The sequence below is a fragment of the Ammospiza caudacuta genome, chromosome 1 (assembly GCF_027887145.1).
Source record: "Ammospiza caudacuta isolate bAmmCau1 chromosome 1, bAmmCau1.pri, whole genome shotgun sequence".
Classification (NCBI taxonomy): Eukaryota; Metazoa; Chordata; class Aves; order Passeriformes; family Passerellidae; genus Ammospiza; species Ammospiza caudacuta.
Genome location: NC_080593.1, coordinates 57,792,700 through 57,812,800, shown reverse-complemented (window position 1 = coordinate 57,812,800; position 20,101 = coordinate 57,792,700). Strand labels below are relative to the sequence as shown.

At 35.9% G+C, this 20,101-nt stretch overlaps 1 protein-coding gene across 1 annotated transcript in view; it reads right to left on the bottom strand.

Moving 5' to 3' along the window:
* Positions 1–1,379: 1,379 nt before the first annotated feature.
* Positions 1,380–20,101, bottom strand: part of NFX1 (nuclear transcription factor, X-box binding 1) — a 75,462-nt gene continuing 56,740 nt past the window's right edge. The window contains exons 20-24 of the mRNA XM_058802460.1: positions 19,993–20,091; positions 16,363–16,429; positions 13,167–13,312; positions 6,588–6,689; positions 1,380–5,101 (exon numbers count right to left, since the gene is read on the bottom strand). Of these exons, the coding sequence (XP_058658443.1) occupies positions 5,026–5,101; positions 6,588–6,689; positions 13,167–13,312; positions 16,363–16,429; positions 19,993–20,091 (490 nt within the window). The 3' untranslated portion in view covers positions 1,380–5,025. The remainder of the gene's footprint in view (positions 5,102–6,587; positions 6,690–13,166; positions 13,313–16,362; positions 16,430–19,992; positions 20,092–20,101) is intronic.

Sequence of the window (20,101 nt, the reverse complement as noted above, 5' to 3'; positions counted from 1 at the left end):
AAGAAGGCAGCCATAGCTCATAATGGCACAAAAACTGGTAAAAGGGTTGTCTGAAATATCAGAAAGGTGATATACCTTGATCTGTGCTCTTAAAAAGATTCTTTCCGTGATAAAAATAACTTTCTGTTTTGAAAGAGACATGTATTTCCCACAGAAATTCTAAATTAGACACCTTGACTTAGAAACAAAATAAAAATACTATGCTTGAAACAGCATTATTATCAATGGATAATAACAAAATATTCCTAGAATCCTTCTGGGACCTTGCTTCTCATAGAACAGTATCAACATGGTCTCTCCATCTGCTGAAGACACTGCACTGCTTTTTCAAAAATCTTGAGATCACAAACACTAAGAAACCTGGTCTAAAGCTCAGGAGCGTCCAAAGTACAGCCTCTCCACATAAGCTCTTTCTCATTGCACTAATAATCTGGTTTATGGTTGAGTAGTAAATATATAGACATAAAAATTTGCACATCAAACATCTTAGGAATTCAGCATTTGAGTAAAGGATGAGAACAGCATTTGATAAATATGAAGGCTTCTGCTGGGGATTCAGTATCTACAAAGGCTACAATACTTGAAACACAATATTTGAACAATAGTATCTATCTAAACCTTTTCCAAACATGGAAAAGTGAACAGAAAGCAAAACCAATTGTCTCTTCTGCTGCCATTTGCACACATTGACAAGGAAAATGTATTTGGTCTCCCTCTAGTCCATGACAAACCAAACTGAAGTGCAGGCACTTTTTTCAGGCAAAGATTTCCAGTTAACATGTTTTCCAATGCTTGTACACCTGCAACATGCCATCCTCATCCTCCAAAAATATCCTAAAATTAAAGTCCAAACTTAAAGGCAGTTGAAGTAGCAAGCTAAAAGGTTTTAGTCTGTCTTTCAAGACTCTTAAATCTCAGATTACTTCCCTGAATTTCTATGAGCCATCTTGCACTTCATCTGAAATATCAGGTCAGGCTTTTGCTGAAAATGCATGACCTGGGTTAGAAGTTTAGGGAGGAGCCAAATTATTTCAAATCACTTCAAACTTCTGACTTTCAGACTGCTTGCTTTTTGAATCTTTCTGTCACATACTAAACTATGATGGCAGAGTTCTTATATCATCCCTCCACCTCCCATATATCATCCTGAGTTTCTTATATCTAATGCCCACAGAACTTTAATGCTACATTATCCTCACTTCCCCTCCTCCCACCTGCCTTACAGTCACCATTACCACTTAATGGTGAACAAACAACAATGAAGGGACCGTAAGTTACAATAATATATTTTACTGCCAAGTAGCATTTAGGCTGACATAATAAAAGGTTTTTCATATAACCAAAATGCACATTTCTATCCAGAATCGTCTCTCCTGTACCTCTGAATTCCAAGAAGGCAGCATACTCTCCATTTTCTGGGGAGCCCTCTTTACTTGCTTCATTCTCCACACAGCATTAATTTAAAAATCATTTCAAATCCAGGAAACCACATACTTTATTTAAAAATTTGAGGAAAAGGAACTTCCCAAATGTCCATTTAAATCTTTACACTTGTTTCTCTGTGATGTCTCAGTCTTCCAACTCTTGAATACCAAGATGAAGTTTGCAAACAATTCCAAAGCACTGAATTTTAAGTTTAGATTTATTTTGAGTTTGTAAAGAAAACAATTTTACATCAGTAACTTGACAAAATTCAGTTAAATATAGATCTTTCAACAAATGACAAGTGTTGTAGAAAAACTTTACTTAGCTCATTTTGAGACAGATAATGTAAAAGCTGCCATAGAAACAAGTGATCTTGAAGTTTACTCATGTATCCTATACAATTTTATGTTAAACTCAAATACTGAATATTCGGAGCACTTTAAATATTTTAAGCTACACAGACAGGTAACAGCAGAGCCCAAATGCCAAACTATCTGCCTATTTTAAATACAATTTTAAAAGCACTTCATGAAGTTGCAGGAATTCCACCTGGTATCACATAACTTATTTCAAAAGATGCTTACTGAGAAGTAGTTTGTCCAAATATATTTACAGGAGACAATATTATTCTTAGGGTTGTGGAAAATTGCTAGCATACTGAAGCTGAAGTTGTAAGTTACAGTGATATCACCATGATTTTTGCCACTGCCTTCACTGATGCAAAAATTTCTTTTATCTACTTATTCTTCTATTACATAAAAGGTGTAAATGCCAGCTCAGATTTAAAAAATAGCTACTTGAAAAGTATTTCCACAAGGCACACGTGCAATATGAAGCTAAATTATCACATATATCAAATTTCCAGCCTTTATTACTATTCCATATTCCATATGAAAGTCACTGATACATTGCAGCAAAAGCAAAACAAAACAGAAACAGCGCCACTGTTAACCTTTGCTGAATTCCTTCGTAAGGCTATGTAGCTGAGCTCCAAGGGAAAATCACTTTCGTGGGGAAACATATGGTACCATATTTTTAACCAAGTTACTAAGATGAATTAAAAATAAAAAGATTCAGTACTTGTGAACTGCTTCATTACTACAGGTATGGATCCCACAGCCATGATTATATGTGGGACATATAGTTCTATAAAAATGTTTTAACATTCACATAGTTAAGAAGCAAATGATAAGAAGTATGACTTCTCAGTATGAACACATTCAGTAATAATTATTAATCTTAGCTTGAGAAACTGAGATTACTTCCATTTTCTTATTACAAGCAGTGGCAAATTGACTGCTGAAGTGTGTCTCACCAAAGCTGTTGAGCTTTTATGTTATGCCATAATCTGATAAAAATTCCACTAAACAGAGCTGAAAATAATACCACAAAAACCTTTTAGGTTTTAAATTTCAAATCAGAGGCACAAATGTGATGGTTTTGGCTATATTCATGTGAATCTGTGAATAGTTAGTAGGCTTCAGCTTTATTCTATTTATTATCAACTAAACCACTTTGATTTTTTGTAATGTTAGGTCTACCTACATTAAACCAATTGTGTGTGCTCCAGTATACATGCATCTGACTCAGTTCATTGGACATGTGTGGCCAGCTCCTGTCTCAAACCTACCTTTGTGGCTTAACTACACACATTCTTAATAGAGGTCTTGCTAGCTTTAAGTCAGTGCTATATTAACATAGCTCTGAGTTTCAAAACCAGGAATAGCCCTTGTTTGGCCACACTGAGACAGCGCTTGTCTGGAAGCACTGGTACAGATACAGTCCTCACACGGAAGGGATTGAAGAAATACATTCCTGGAAGTAACTTATTTCTTCAGCTGAATTTAGCAACATACCTTGTAGAATCAAACAATAATTTGTTTAAGAAATTAAGGGCAATGCAAGACATAATGATTTAATTTTCATTTCTGCTCATAAAGTATATAAAAAAAGTAAAATAAATTTAAATCACTACATACAAATGTAAAGCTTGAACACTCTTAAAGGTACCTGTTTTACTTGAAACACTTCAAATGTTTAGTGCCATTTAAGCCTGCATTTTTAAAAATGTGAAATAATAAACTCCTACAAAAATATACAATAACAGGAAGCATTTTATTTTTAAAACATCTGGGGGGACAGGTATGGTTTGTGAGTTTTCTACTTGTTCTTCCATGTTTCATGAGCTGTTCAATTGAAATGTAGCCATGGAATGGCTTCATAGTTAAGGCTCAGGGTCATATGATAACTCTACGTGAATCTAAGCATGAGTAAATGCTTTCAATTTTTTGGCAACAAATTTCACACTACAACGTAGTGAGCCCCTTTTTATCATCAGCCTCCTATGCTGTATAGGGGACTCACCTCAAGTATTACACGTAGCAGCCACAAGGAATAAGAATCAGAGTGCATCAGCGTCAGAGTTCCTAAAGCTATTAATACAAAAGACCTTCTCCTCAGGAGAACAGATATGACTCCAATTCAGAGCTGTACCACCTCTTCTGATCAGACCTACAATCTCCTCTCCCAGAGAGCTACTCACCTATCTTAAATCAAGATCTGGAAACAATCCACCATCATGAGAACACTCAGGCATCTTTCAGTGTTTAAACTGTCATCCCATTTTGTTAATGGCATTTCCCATAAAAAAAAGATTTTCCATTGCCAAATAGCTTAGGCAGTTGGACTTATAAATTTTACAAATTCATAACATACTAAAACCAAACTTCACACATTCATCTTATACTTGCACAGTACAGAAAAAAATATAAACCACAACAAAATCATGCACAGAACACCAAAATAATATATGAAGTTTGATTTTGTTCAAGGTCTTGAATAAAAAAGTAGTAGTATTAGTAATCTCATGTTGTGGGGTTGGTTTTGTTGTTGTTTAGTTTGGGTTTTTTTCTTTGTTTTTGCTTGTTTTTCTTTTTAAACACATCAAATTTGACATTAGAGTAAGTTTTAATTCCCTACCTTCCCCAAATACTGATTCTTCAGATTCCAAAGCAATTCTGTGTTCTAAATAGGCATTTATGTATGTATTTATACTTTAATTTTGTATTTCTTTCTATGTAGAAGACTAACTCAAATTCTCAAATTTAACACAAATAACACAAAAGTGAATTAATAAAACATTAATATACTTTAAGAATATCCCAATCAGTGTTTTTATCACAGATTATTTCTAGTCCCTTTTGAGTTGTGTGTGATACATCAAAATAAATACTTGAGATTTATTGTTGTTCTTAATATTCCAAAAATATATCTGCATCAGTTCTCTTGCTTCAAAGTCATCAATGAAAATCTAAATTATTCTGGCTGCACATTAGATACAAAACTGCACCAAACCCAGATTTAAAAAACTCATACTACTACTAGGTATTATGCAGTTACATAAACTGTTGAAATGCTTAACTTTTTAATCTAGCATATCTAGCTAACTTTAGATGTTAAATTATGAATATGCTGAACAACCAGTCATTTGACAGATAATCAAAAAGCACCTCACACAATGACTTATTATTTCCACCTCTAAGCTTCTGTATCATAATCTATGTGATTCTTATTCATCTGAATGATTCTGTATCAATCACTTCAGTCCTGGACATCAAAGTAGTCAATTACTGGCTCTTCCTTTAATGGTTTGGATAAACCACTGTTTCCACTAGTCCTGAAATTACAAGAATATTAGACGTTACATGCATGGAAAAAAAAGATACAAGGTAAACTGAATCACAAACTCCCATAATATCTCAGTGTGCACATACACACTGCATTGGTCAATAGCATGTAGTTTTAAACTAAGTTTTAATCAAAGTATCTTAATGCTCCAGAAAGCCTTTGTTTACTGAATTTTTACAAAAACATATGACTGATTAAATTAATGTACATCAACATGTGTCTGAATGGATTAAATGCCTTTTGGGGTTTTACCAGAAAATGTAATTTACCAGTAATATTTATTACTAAAATGATACTGTACTGAAGACTAAATGTTCAAAATGCCTTTTTAAAGGAAACAGCAAAATAAATACTGCCAAAGTGAGCTGATGATCAAACCTGCTTGCTTTCAAAAGCAAGAGTAACACAAAATATACAGTCATAGCAAATCCAAACACTGTAAAGATTTTTTTTCAGTAAGACAGTACGAGATCTTCCAAAAGATTTTGTAGAATTAAGAATTTCTAAAGAAACTTTACTTCTAGTAATGAAAAATGAATGGCTAAGACCCTCTATTTAATTTTGCTACATAACTCCTTAGCATTAATTATGGTCACTGAAGACAGGAATCCCACAGAAGTAGAAACAGACAGTATCAACCTATTAAAAACTGACACTGAGTTACACCTTAAGCAATTCTTCTAAAAATATGTTTTGCTCTAGATGCTTAGCTCTGAAAGAATTTAAATTTTTTCAGAACAGCCTACTTTGTATTCCAGCAGCACCTACCAAAAGTAGTTACTGCAACGTTAAGCAGTCCCTTTCTGCAAAAGGTACTTGAACATAACTTCAGATGCTCATCTGCAAAAAATTTGGGAGGAAAACACTTCTAAAAGGTAAAACCCGAACAAATAAAAAGCCACCCATTAAAAAAAAAATTGTAACTATGAGATAACTACAAGTATCTGAAGCTGGCAGGTCATACAACATAAAGACTGTCCTTTTAAGACTATTCACCAAGATGCCTTATATACCCTATATTCAGTAATTCTTACTATTTGACAAAAATTGTAGGTCACCTTTAATCAACTGTGCAGTCATATATACACAAGAAAAATACATTTAGTACCAGTCCAAATAAATCATTTTATGCCAGTAAGACACTGGATAAAGGTAAAAGAAAAAAACAGAATCCCAAACCTCCAAATGAGCACTCTCTTCCCAACTATCTAATATTTATTTTAAAATAATTTTAAACCCAAATAATATTTGTTATGCTACTACCCCTATAACACACAGCCAATCTCACATTTTCTTATCACTTCATTTCATGGTTACGTCTGTGGAAAGAACATTTTAATGCATACTGCAAGCTCCAAAGCAGAAAAAAGGGAAAAAAGCAGAAACAGAGCATAAGAAGTTGAAGCTCAGGAATATGTTCCATGGGGAACTCAGCACAAAACTGAAGAATAAGGTTTTAAATCCAAATTCCTTACTTATCTGTTTGCTTGTAACGAAGAAAAGGAGGTGCAGGTCTGCTCTGCATTTCTTTATCTAGCACAGAAGTTAAGGTATTGCTTGGACAAATGGATTTCCCTCTAAAGAAATAAAAGAAAGAGTATTTAGTTCAATAGGAAATCATACTCATTAAGAAGTTGGGAATGAGTAATATTTGTAAGTAGCAATTTTGGTATCAGAGCTCACATTTGTATTCTTAAATTGTCTATTCAAATATTTAATTTTCCAGCCATGGAGACCAACATCTCAAAAAATACATTTTCATTACCAAAAATCTATCCAGTATTCTAAATGTCTCTTCACTGCTGTCTATAAAAGATGCAGAAGCAGCTTACTAGATTTGAGCTTTGGTATCCAGACTTCTTTTCCACATGTGAGGTCCACAACTCCTTTCCACTATGAAGTGCACTAAATGATCAACTGTTAAAATAGCAAAACTGGATACTTATACTCTAGGGCAACATATCTGTTCTTTCAAAGAACAAGATATAAATCAGAAGGAACAACTTAATAGCTTAACTCAGCACCACAAGAACACAGTTCAAAGAATCTTTACAACTATATCTAAAATTTTGGATCACCTTCTCAAATGCTGGCAGTAAATAATGTAGAAGTCATTGATCACAGCACTCTGCTAAAAGGCACTCCCTCAAACAACACTGCCTCTTCCTTGTAAGCAGTTCCAGGCGAATCAGATCAGAAAAAAACCACTATGCATTAGAGTGGGCAAATTAGAAAATCAGCTTCTTCTGTCCTCCATGCTAATTACAATCTATTATGTGATTGCCACCACACTTGTGCCTGTCCCATCTGCAGTGTAAGGGTCATCCCACGGCTATGGTTACAGAGCAGTATGTTCTCCAGTATAGGAGGACAATGTACTTCAGTGTGTATACTGATATATTTTAGGCTGTGAATCACACTCAACTTCAGCTGGCAAACTCTGCCTAAAGGCGGGAGAAAGAAGAAGGATATATATAAAAAAAAATTAATCTGGAAACAACTTCCAACACCCAGGAAAAAATAAAAAAGTCCAAGCAAGATCTTTTCAAAAGGCATCTAACTGAAAAAAAAAAAAAACCCAAATCATTACCAAATATACTATCTTTAATAGGTTGTGAAGATCTCTTAAAATTTCCTCTGAATTAACAAGCCACTTTTCAAGAGTTGAGTTTGTCTTATTTCACTTGGATGATTTAACTGCAAGACTGAAAGAGCTTCCACTGTTAACATCTTTCCCATTACCAGTTTCTTCTTCATCTTATCTGGGGGCAGATAAGCCTGAATAAATGAAAATTCTTAAACTTCATCAAGGTCAATTTTTTACCCTTCCTGCACTTTATTCTAAACCCACACTACTGACATTTTCAGACCAAACTACTTCTTGTACACTAAACTAAACTGCATTCCTGAAAGGTTTTTATTGGGTATTAGAAAAACGTTCTTCACTGAGACAGTTGCCAAGCATTGGAATAGGCTGCCCAGGGAAGTGGATGAGTCACCATCCATGGAGGTATTTAAAAGATGTGTAGGTATGTTTACGGACTTGGTTTAATGGTAGGTAGGCTTGATACTACTACTGGACACAATGATCTTTTCCCAACCTACATAATTCTGTGTCAAGCACTAAATAAGGATGTTTCCTCCTTATTTACTTTATTCGTCCATTTTTAAATATACTCCTCCAGATAATAAGATTCTCTGTGTTTGTAATTACATTAACTTCCTACTCAATGAATACCATCATATGCATCTTGTATCTTTCAAAATTACACACTGAATAGGAACAATGCTGCAAAGCAATAGGTTACATATTGTTTTAATTCCAGAAATTTGCACATGTTGAGTTCCATGCTTTGTCACATACTTGATAATTCATACTTTTTCCCCATTTCCCTGAGCAGTTGAAATCTCACATCAGTACGCAGATGAATGCCAATTCTATTTCAGAGTTTACAAAAATTATGTATTTGTCTTATTTCCATTATCTTCATCTTTTTTATTTAATAGTATATTGTTTATATCAGTCTGCATTTAAGGGCAAATTTTTGTGATATTGTGGCAACACAGATGAAAAACTCCACAACATTTTCAAGGTTAAGTCCACTAAAATATTAAGTGGTGATTCCTGAGCCCCTTTCAGTATTGTTTTAAACTGAGTACTGACATTCTATTCCAATAAATTACAAGATCTTACAAACATAGGTGACCAATTAAAAAAGCATTCCCATCTCCCCAACAGCTGAAATTTTCATTATTTGGAAAAAAAGTTACTTGTCACTGGCCATAATTGTTTCAAGATTATATTACGTTTACAGGTACACTCTAACAAGTATATTACAGTCCTATTAGTTGAAATCAGGTGATTTTCCTCTCCTGTATAAAACAGTTAAAAAGTCCTTTTCTCCCTTAGTGCTAAGCCTGCTTTATAAAGTCAAATGCTCACACTGCTATTTCAGTTACAACTCAACTCTAGAGTTCTAAGTGGAAAAAGACAACAGTGCTAGATGGGAAGGTATTCTGCTGTCTTTCATTTTTATCAACTGTGATATGCAAAAACATGGAAAGTAAATTGCCTGGAGGTAATTAAGCAAAAAAAGAAGAAAGCCTAGAAAGGCCTTCAACAATTAAAGTAAGTTGTCTGTCCTTACTCTAGAATATCAGACTATCTCACTTGTATAGTAAAAAAGAAAATAACTGACAGCTCTGAAATGCTGGGAACGGAACACCTGGAAGAATACATGTGGCAGCAATTTCTACTAATTAGCTAAAAAAAAAATCTTACTGAAAAAAGAGAATGTTCCTGCATTTCAAGAAAGTAAGTTCTGCTCTAAAGTTAAATGTTCCCAGGATGTAGAGAGTTAATACAGCAAACTTTTAAAAATCAGGAGGGATCAAAGCCTTGTGAACAATCAGAGATGACCCTGGAACCAAATTTGCTTTGGTCACTTTGGTCACATTAAGGCCTAGACATGTTTTAGCTTTGACAAATTTATCATCCATCAAAAAAAAAACCAAAACCAAAACCAAACACCAAACCAAACAAACAAAACAAACCCAACCAAAAACCCAAAACCCCAACAACAAAAAAACATACCAAAAACCCACAGGGGATTAGAGACGAAAATCTATAAACTTACACTTCAGCAAAATTAACACCACCTTCTGTATACATTGGTGGCACACTGATTGGTTAAAGGAAAAAAAAGATGAAACAGTCACTCAAATTTAGCCCATGTGGAAAAACCCCAAACAACTGAATTCAACAATTCAACTAAACAGATACAGATACACAATGGGAAAAAAACCCCTTTGATTAATTAATTACCAGAAATAAGAAAGAAAGCAGACCCTACCTAACCCATGGTTATCTATCATCAGCTGTGAAAGAACTGTTGATATGAAAACAGAAGGCTCTGTCAGTATTTTGGACATTTTGATATGAAAGTTGCCATTCTTCATTTCATTAACTTATTCCCAAAGTAAGGAAAAGAAAAACCAAGTGCCTGCCTCAAGCAACAAAGTTGAGATGACACCTTTTTAATGGCAGTACGGGAAAAGCATGAACATAAGCCATCTGTTGATTTTAAGGCAGCGCTAGTCCTGACAGGATGGCCTGTTGTATAAAACTGAAATGTGGGAATCATGACTCAATTTGTCTACTTCAAGACTTCAAGCTCAATTTTTGTAACTACAGTATGGGTCAGCATTGAACTGTTTTGGTATGAACTACTATAAAATTCTTTGTCCACCAATCTGTTCAGACTTATTCCACGTAGCCTTGCAAAAATGTACCACCATCTTTCAGACAGAGCAGATTTTTCTGAAAAATGTCTCCAAAAACTGGTAGCAGTTGAGGTGGAATAATGAAGCAAAACACTCTTTAACAATCTCCTGATACATATATTCTGTGTTAAAAGCTTTCCAGAAGCAACACATACTATTCTCAGGGCAAACAACTTACAACAACATTTAAGGAAAAAAACAGTTAGAAAAAGATGCAGCTTTCTTCTGAAGCAGGACTGCTGTCAAAACCACCTTGGCTGGTGACCTTATAGCAGTATTTGTACTTAAATGTACTGGGATGTGCAGCATTTTCTTTCTGCGATGCAACTGCCATGATCTAATAAGGATGTTCCATGTAGTAACAGGGGGTTTAATTTCTTTAGGTCTTTGATTCTGTTGATTTTGTATAGTGTACATCTAGGTATCCACTTCAAAACCATTTTCAGACTGACCTTACTGAATGGAAGTAAAATCCTGGGAGGAAAAAAATAACACAGGACGTGTCAATGAAACTATGACAGCATGTGGCTTTCTTAATAAGTCCCCTTGTTCATGAGGAAAAACTGAGCCTAATGTTCTTCCTGGAAGTAAAAGGAAAAAGATCGGTCTTACAAGAATAACTGCCCTCAAAACCACTTCTAGGATTTCTCAAGTCCAGACAAGCTGCTTAAACACTGGCCACTACATAAAAATAAGCAGGCATCCCTTTAACAGGCTCTGGAATCCAGAGTTATTTGGAAAAGAAGGAAATTTTTACTCGTCCAAGTAAAAAACTTTAAAAAAAACACTGACAGGTACAGTGAAACACAAGCGTGTACTTCAAAAAGAAAGTTTTACCCTTCTCATCACAACAGTCTAGATATGACTTCGAACCTTGTATGGCAACTGTTCAAAAGATGGTGACTGCAAAGATGCCCAACAGGCAAGCACAGAGAAAGGCACTTGAAAGGATCCACTACGGGTCTTACACTTCAAATGACACCCAGAACTGTCATTCAGACTAAGCTCAACAGTCAATCAAAACTGGGAATGATCTTCTCTGTGGTTATATGGGCAATGCTGCACACGAGTGATTCTAATGCAGCTAATATGACCAACTTTTTACTGTGGGTGATGGAGGCAGAGGCTGAGGGCAAAGTTTGCCCTTAGATCTCTGGAATAGGAAACAACCTGGTTGGAGGAAGCTTTCTTAGAACCAAGGAGACTTTCTCACCCTTCTAACGGACTTGTGTAGGCATACTAAATTTGAATGTCAAAATACTGGAGTGTGAAAAGAAGGAATGGTCTTTTTGCCTGAATGATTTTCATTTATTTATACATGAAAGAGCCCATGATAGAAATACAAAGGCATTGCTGAGATAGAATGAAACAAAACCATTTTGACTTTCTGGTGACTACTAGCTCTGGGAGTTGAAGAAGCCATTGTGAAGTACTCAAAAATATCATTCTAGAATATGAGCTATTTTCATGTGAGGCTACAACGTTTTTTATATTTTGAAGAAGTGACAAATAAAAAGAAAATTAAAAGAAGCTTTGGAATAATCCATTAAATTAAGAAATACTGCTATGCAGCTGAAGAATAGTTTCAGCACACCACTCAAGTGTCTTTTAAGAGTGGCAATAATAAAATAGAAGCATTTGCATTCTGCACAGTAGACTACTCCCTGGGAAACCCAAGAGAAGAAAAAGTGCGCAATTTGTCCTAAAACCATACAGAGGAAGGCCTCCCACTCTCAAGTTGCAAAACATCCCTTTGCTTTTAAAGCATAATCATCTGCCCTGCTCCTTTTATCATCTTCACTAATTTCTCCTCTGCCCTCCTATTTCTTTTTTAAATAGACATTTTTAAAATATGAACTCTTTGCTCATTTTCCTTTACTTGAAACACAAAGTATTTTACATTGTAAGATCAAAGTAATGTTCCATCTCTCTCAGAAGAAATCAAGATTGTAGCTAAGCTACCAAATGATGAACAAGTTCAGGAATAGCTCATGGCACTCTAATAGCATGGAAGATGAGAGACTTCTTACAACTGCAGTCAGTCTTTACAGTTAAAAACAACTGGTTGTTAAATAGTCACAATTTGACAGCACTAAACTAAATATGCTGCTGAACAAGGAGCACAATCAATGAAGCTCTGATACAAGAAGTCTTCCCATACTATGTCTTTAGTGCAATCACTTTGGTTTTTTCTTAGCTGTACTCCCTTAATTTTCTTTTCTACAATGAACTGCCTTCTGTGAGTGCTCTCCAAAACATTTCATTTTTGCTACAAAACCTCTTCTATTTGCAGTAATTCCTGTTCCCTCTTTGTCCATTAGCTAAAGAGAGAGTATACTCTGTGATAGGTTCATACAGATGGAGAAATATGTTACAACAACCAGATTTTTTCAAAGATGGTGCAAATTTAAGTATGATTTCTCAACCCAGAAATTAGTTTTCATAAAATTTTATTTCATACATTATTTTTGATACCTCTTTCAAATCTAGCTGATGACCAAAAGTTACTGGAAAGATGAATGGAAAACAATCTTGCAGAATATTTTCTTAGCTTTTTTATTTTTAATGGTGTTTTCTTCTCTGAAGATTTACTTGAGTAAATAAGCCCATTAAACTATCAATTCAAAAACTGCTTTAAAAATTATTCTACTGGAAATTACTGCATTTTGCAAGTTGCACTGTAAATAAACTCCATCTGTTAAGTGATAAAAAAACCATCCAGTTATTTAAACTATACTGTAAGGATTTGAAAGCAACAATGAATTACATACTTCACTGCAGTGATAACAACATTGCGCTTTGGTTCGTTGTCATAGCTCACACTTTCAATGCCATAAACCTGAGCTAATTCATGGATGATTCTGCGGTGGTCTCTGTTCATTGGTGGGTAACAATGACTCTTCTTTGTGTGCTTGCCCTGAATTCAACAGAAAAGGTTAAGAAAGAAACAAAAAAAAAGGTGAAGTTTTCCTTCAGGAGAGCCAGGGGAAAAAAAAACCAATGAAAAAAGTGTTTCTACCTCTAAAATTTTGCTGTTATGACAAAATCAATTGGTAAGACCTCTGTATTGATAGAAAGCTCATCTAAAATTATTAATTTAATTCCCAAAATTAAAGTGTATGTTCTCTGTTGTTTCCATCACCTCAAAGTTTACACATGCCCACATAGGGGTATATTTTAAGTTTGAAATAAAAATCCTGGTTACAGTCATTCTACTTAAATTTCAAGAAACAACACAAAATTATTTTTATCAGAATTTTTATTTTTAAAAATAAAAGTTCACATCAGATCCCATTTTATTTTGTAGATTGGATTCATAATGCAAATAGTGCAGATAGTTACAAAGATGTCAAATTTATCAATCACGTCCCTCTACCAAAGAAGCTATTTATCTGCAAGTTCCTCATGTCATCAGTAGGCTCTTTTATTTAATAAACCCCAATGTTCTATTTTTTATCGCTTAACAAAGACTGATAATGCTTGATTCAGCACTGATTATTATATCAACAGTAAAAGAACAAACAAAGAAGCAGGGCCCTATGAGCCCATGACCTTAACAGCTCTGGCACCTGGAGGACCTCCTGCCCATCCTTCTCCACTGACCTTGGTGTCTCCATGTTGTTTTCCTCACAAGCTTTCACCTCCTCCTCTTCTCTAGCTGGAATCAAAACTGTGACACCACCTTTGTTTTGATTTCTTCTTAAATATATTATTGCAGAGGTAATTAGAGATTACCATCATTTCTAATTGGCCCAGCCTTGGCCAGTGGCATGTCCATCTTCAGAGCCGTGAGGGATTGGCTCTGCCGGACACGGTGGAGGTTTTCACAGAAGCTACCTCTGTGACCCCCACCCCACCACTACCAAAAACCAGGCCATGCAAAACCAACACAGAGTCTCACATCAATTTCTGGAGAGGTGATGGGAATGATTCATCCTCAAGGTCATCGTGGGATGACAGGAAGGTGATCAGGATTAGTCAGTATGGATCAGCAAAGGAAAAGCAAGCTTAACCAATCTGACTGTACAAGAAAACAACGAAAATAACTATCTATCCCCTGGACGGTTAAGGAGTGAGCACTGAATATTGTCTACCTGGACTTCAGGAAGATTTTTGACACTGTGTCCTCTGCCACCTCATGGGTTAACTCACAAAGTACAACCTGGATGACTGGACAGTGAGGTGTACTGAGAACAGCAGATCTCAGAGGATTGTGATCGGTGGCAGAGAGTCAAGCTGTAACTAGCAGTGCTCCCCAGTGGTCAGTACTGGCTCTAATATTGTTTTAACTTATTCATCAGTGACTTGGATGAAGGGGCAGATTTCTCCTCAGCAAGTTCACTGATGACCCAAAGCTGGGAGGAGTGGCCAACACCCCAGAGCATTGTGCAGCCCTTCAAAAGGATCTCAGCAGGCGGGAGGAATGGGCAGAGAGGAACCTTCTGAAATTCTTTAAAGGGCAAGTACAGAGGAACTTCATGCACCAGTATAGGCTGACCTGCTGGAAAGCAGATCTTCAGACAAGGATCTGGAGGTGCTGGTAAGCAACAAGCTGTCATGAGACAGCATTGTGCCCTTGTGGCACAAGGCTAATGACATGGTACACTAGGAAGAGTGTGACCAGGAGGTCATGAGAGGTGATCCTGCTCCTCTACTCAGCCCTCATGAGGCCTCACCTGAAATTCTGTGTCCAGTACTGGGCTCCTCAGTACAAGACAAGAGTGGAGCTCCTGGAGCAAGTCCAGCAGAGGGCTACAAAGATGACAGGGGACTGGAGCATCTCACAAACATAGGCCGAAAAAGTTGGGCCTATTGTGCCTCAAGAAGAGATAACAAATAGGATTTTGTTTAATATTATTTCTTTTGTCAATAAGTATCTGAAGATAGAGTGTCGGGAGGATGGAGCCGGGCAGCATAATAGTTGGCTGCTTAATAGGCAGCCCCTTAATAGCGCCAACCAACAGGAAAAGAGGCATTCCACATGAACAGAGGAAGTTCCACATGAACATAAGAAAGAACTTTACTGTGCAGGTGACTGAAGACTGAAACAAATTGTCCAGAGAGACTGTGGAGTCTCTCTCACTGGAGGTCTGTCTAGATGCAATCCCATGCAATGTTCTTTCTAGGATGACCTTGCTTGAGCTCAGAGCTTGGACTGGATGACCCCACGGGGCCCCTTTGATAACTAGACACAGACTGACTCATTTTCATCTTTCATTCTAATGACAGAAACAATGGGCAAGAATCTTAGACAGATGGATAAGCACCAAGACTGTTTAAGAAACATCATCCATAATTTTTTGAAGGAGTAAAGTTAAGTAACTGTCCTTAGGGCCTAGGGAACTCAAAACTATGCTTTCTACAGAAAATTAGCTCCTTCTTGAGCTAAGGGCAACTGAGGCTAGTATAGTTTACATGGTCCTTTGAATCACATATCCTGGGTCTTTCACGGAGTAGCAGCAAGCTACCCTGACATAGCAGAATGTGGTATCACTGAAAAACATATGATTGTGTCTGTGGTATCAACCTCTCTAAGTATACTGGAGTCTCTCAAACACTGTGGCTGAATCCAGGTTTTCTTATAGAAGAAAGAGGACAACCTCATGCACTGGCAAATATAGGAAGATATCAAAAAATCTGTGAGCATGTTCCACTACAGAGATCAGAAGTACCAAGGCTTTCCTTCTCAAAGTCGGAATGTTTAAACATCATCTTTAACAATATTTTATTAATGGAGATCCAAAAATTGATGATAATCCATTGATGCATTAAAGCCTAGCACTGCTTGAATCCTTAAGAAAGGTTTGGCACCAAAGTAATCCTGAACTACTAGGTCTCCCAAAAATTTTGTTCTTTTTGCAATAAACTGTGCACTATATATATGGAGCCCAAACAGATCTAGTGTCAACTCATAACTATGAGTATTAATAAAGTTCAGTAATATCAAACTCGTATATGAACACTGACCTTATTCACAGCTTCCACAAGCATTCTCATTTCCTTCTCAATGTCACTGACAAATTTTATATCCTTCCTGCAAGAACAGCATTCTAGATTAACAAGGCAAGAGAGTGTACAAAGATAAAATACCTTCATATTTTGTAGTATTTTTCAACAAGAACAAAATGAAAAAAACAAGAACACAAATGACTCAAGCAAAAGCTTCATTCACATCAAAAGACTGTTAGTGTGTCATCACTATTACAAAAATAATTATTTCCTCTTCAACAACTGCAACCAATAATAAAATTCTATGACATGGTTCTACTGTCTGACAATACAATCCTACATTTTCAAATGAACAATGTAGATTTTGAAGTTGCTATTTTGGTGTTTTTAAATTACGTGTCATTAATTTACTTAATTACAAGATATGATGAGACACAAAAATGGGGATAGGGTAAACAAAGTGGAATTCTTTTCCAAGACAAAGTTCACTGATTTTGGTCTTCAGTTCCCCTAGCAAAACAAATTATGAAGAATTCAAGAAGTAGCATAAAGCTATTAGCAAGCAAATAAAACATTCTTGATGTGAGATACTAAGGATTTGTTTGAAGTATTTTTTGGTAACTACCATCATCACAGTTCTTTGAGTCTTTCATGTCAAGGTGAACTTTGTGCTCTGTTCTTAAATAAGTAGGTAAACTAACTTTAAAAGTAAGGTTGCTATTTGTTAGGCCACCATCTCCATGGGGAAAAAAGACTGCATGAAGATTTCATATCTCAAAGCTGGTTAGTAGTAAGTAATTCTTCAAAACCCAGGCACTATCCCATACCAACACAGTACTACTTTGTGAATGATGTCAGAATTTGTCCAGTTAAGAAGTGCCTACCAAAGCAAGTACAACTATCTTTGGTAGATGACCTACCAAAGTTCTGGGCACTGAAGTCAATGTATCATCAAGACCATAAAAATGGTCTCAAACAAATGTGCGAAATGTCAACACTGAATAGCTCAGCTACCAACAGCACTTGATCAGATACGATGGATTTAGCCCATCACTAGTAAACAAATCTTCAAGGTTTAGCAAGAATAAAGAGGCACTGAATGTAGCTACAAGAACTCCTTGGTCTTCATTAGACAGAAGAATAACACTGAGAGAATTGGAAAAAGGATTTGAATTGGGTAGAGTTAAAAAGAAAGGGATCTACAGACACCTATGGTGTGAAATAGAGAGTCAGCTCAGTGGCATCTCTCCTTCTCCAGTAGTTTTAATTCATCAAATAGCAGCCTCAACATCATCAATGTCCAACTGGACAGTGATACTTGTGCTGAGGTGTCCAGCCAGTGGAACTGTACCCTCTGATCTGTGCTCAGTTGGTAGCCATCTCCACGCTACAAGATGGATTCCCCTCGGCAGCAGAGTATCTTCTCATGTAAAGCTATATGGTGGAGAGACTTGACTCCTTATCAGATCCTGACAAACACATCAGCAAGATTAGCATTACCATGCTATTCCTGGTGCCCCCTTCTCCTACCACTGTCCTACAAAGGAGACATATTATCTTGGTAGGCTTACGCTTGCTCATCTTCTTCCTGTTACCTGGAGTTGTATTGCATTTTGGGAGCTTTAGGATTCTGTAATTAAAGATTACACCTCAAAATCAGGAATTCTTACAGCTTTCTCAAGTTTTCTTCATTTTTAGGTATACATTTCTTTCAGCTCTTGACAATGGATCAGCTACACAGATCAACTAATTGCCTAAAGAAGATAATATGAGATTCTACTAATGACTTTGGTAGCTGCTACCTTCTTGAGGCAATGACTCTGAATGCACAGGGAGACAGTTCTCATGTTTCTCAATCATTCTAAAATCCTGCATGTAACTTACCCTCTGTAGAAAGCCACAATCCCTGAACTCCTGCATTACTGGAGTGATGCACTCAAGCAAGAATAATTTAATCTGTCAGAAATTATTCAGAATACTGAGCCACCTGAAAAACATACTGTAAAAGATACAATATCTGGATCCTGCCATCTTGAAAGATAAATCTTCTGCTACACTACTGAGACAAAAGATGATCAGGAGCAGTCAAGGAAAAAAATTCATAAAGCCAAAGATTCACGAATTGTTGCTCTTGTAAAGAGAGCTATGTTACTTTAAGTAGAAACTCATTTATCTGTAATACTACATAAATGAAATCCACTAATTCAATGTACAAAGTAATGGACTGGAAGATTAACAAAAACTTTTACTTTAGCTATGACTCAGTAAGAATAACCTTGGTGTATTTGTTTATTGTAAATTACCAGTGTAAAGAGGCTACAAAAGAAACACAAGTAAAATCACAGAAAGAATGAGGAGTGTGAAAGCATTAAGGCTACTTTTCAAGGTATCTGTTTGACCATCTGCAGTACAGTGCATGATCTTGGTCAGTTCTGTACATGAAAGATGAACATTTGCACTATGGGTAGTGGCTGGTAGAAAGACGAGACAGAATTGTACTCTAAAAAACCACAGAAGACTATACACACAATGCAAAACTTTCCCCTTCTTATTGTACTGAAAATGTGTGCTGTGTTTTCTGAAGAAGATGAAGCGAAACATATTCTACACACAACTAAGAGAATAGTCCTTATAAAATAGCACTTTTAAATGCAAATACTAATAAAACAGCAACCCCACAGTGAAAACATTCAGGTCCTATTTTGCAGTAGGTTCATCAGTTGGAAGTAAAGAAGATGTAACTTACTCTTAAATTCTGAATGGTTGCTTATGTAAAATTTTCACTTATTTCAAAGTATCAGCAAATTAAAAAAAGGATTTTCAAGTAGCAAACATCCTTACAAAACAATGAAATTTATGCAGCATTAGAATACTGGAGGAAGAAGAAAACATACTGAAAACATACTAAGCTGTTCTACAAATTTAGACGTGGTAAAACCTAATGTCACGCCTACAAACACAAGAGTAAAAACTCTCAGATGACACATCATCTCAACATCTTTTAAAAAATGTGTCTGATACCTTCTTGTCATTCCAGATTACAAAGTATTTATTGGTGTGGTGGTTTTGATATTACCTTGATTCCCCATTGCCTCATTTTAGGATGTTTCAGTCTAGCAACCCTCTGTGCAGTCACACTGGCATAGGCTTTGCTCTGCATCCAACATTTTAATAATTCCATTTCTTTATTTTTAAAATAAAAGCAGTAAGGCAAAAAAAGAAATGGGACCTGGTAGAAAGAACAGTAGGCTATGATAATCTAAATGTTATAATTATAATAATAATTTCATTATTTAGTCATCACTTTTGTCTTTGTTTTGAAATGGAGCACTTAAGTAGAAGTTGGTTCTGAGTAAAAGCAGTAGAGATGTGAAAAGTACAGGTACTGATTCATAGTGAGAAAGGTGTAAAATCATGTTACCATTTAAAATCTGGTCTGATTACCAAAAAAAGTAACCTGTCAGGCACTTTTTACTTTTCAGGTTCTCATTTGGGAGGTCCTGAGAAGTGCATATCAACTTCTTTGCTTTAACTGTCTTCTAATGCCAAGGCAGCTATTTTTAGAAGAGTAAATAGAACTGTTCTGCACTTTCCATCTTGCTCTCAACACTGTTGATTTATGACACCTGCCATCATTAAAACACATACCTTGCATCTTCTTTTAAAAGGTCACTGTACTTTGGTCCAGAAGAACGGATTTTAAAAGGATCAGAATTATCATCTATTTCAAGAGCTTCAGCAAGACACCTGAATTTGA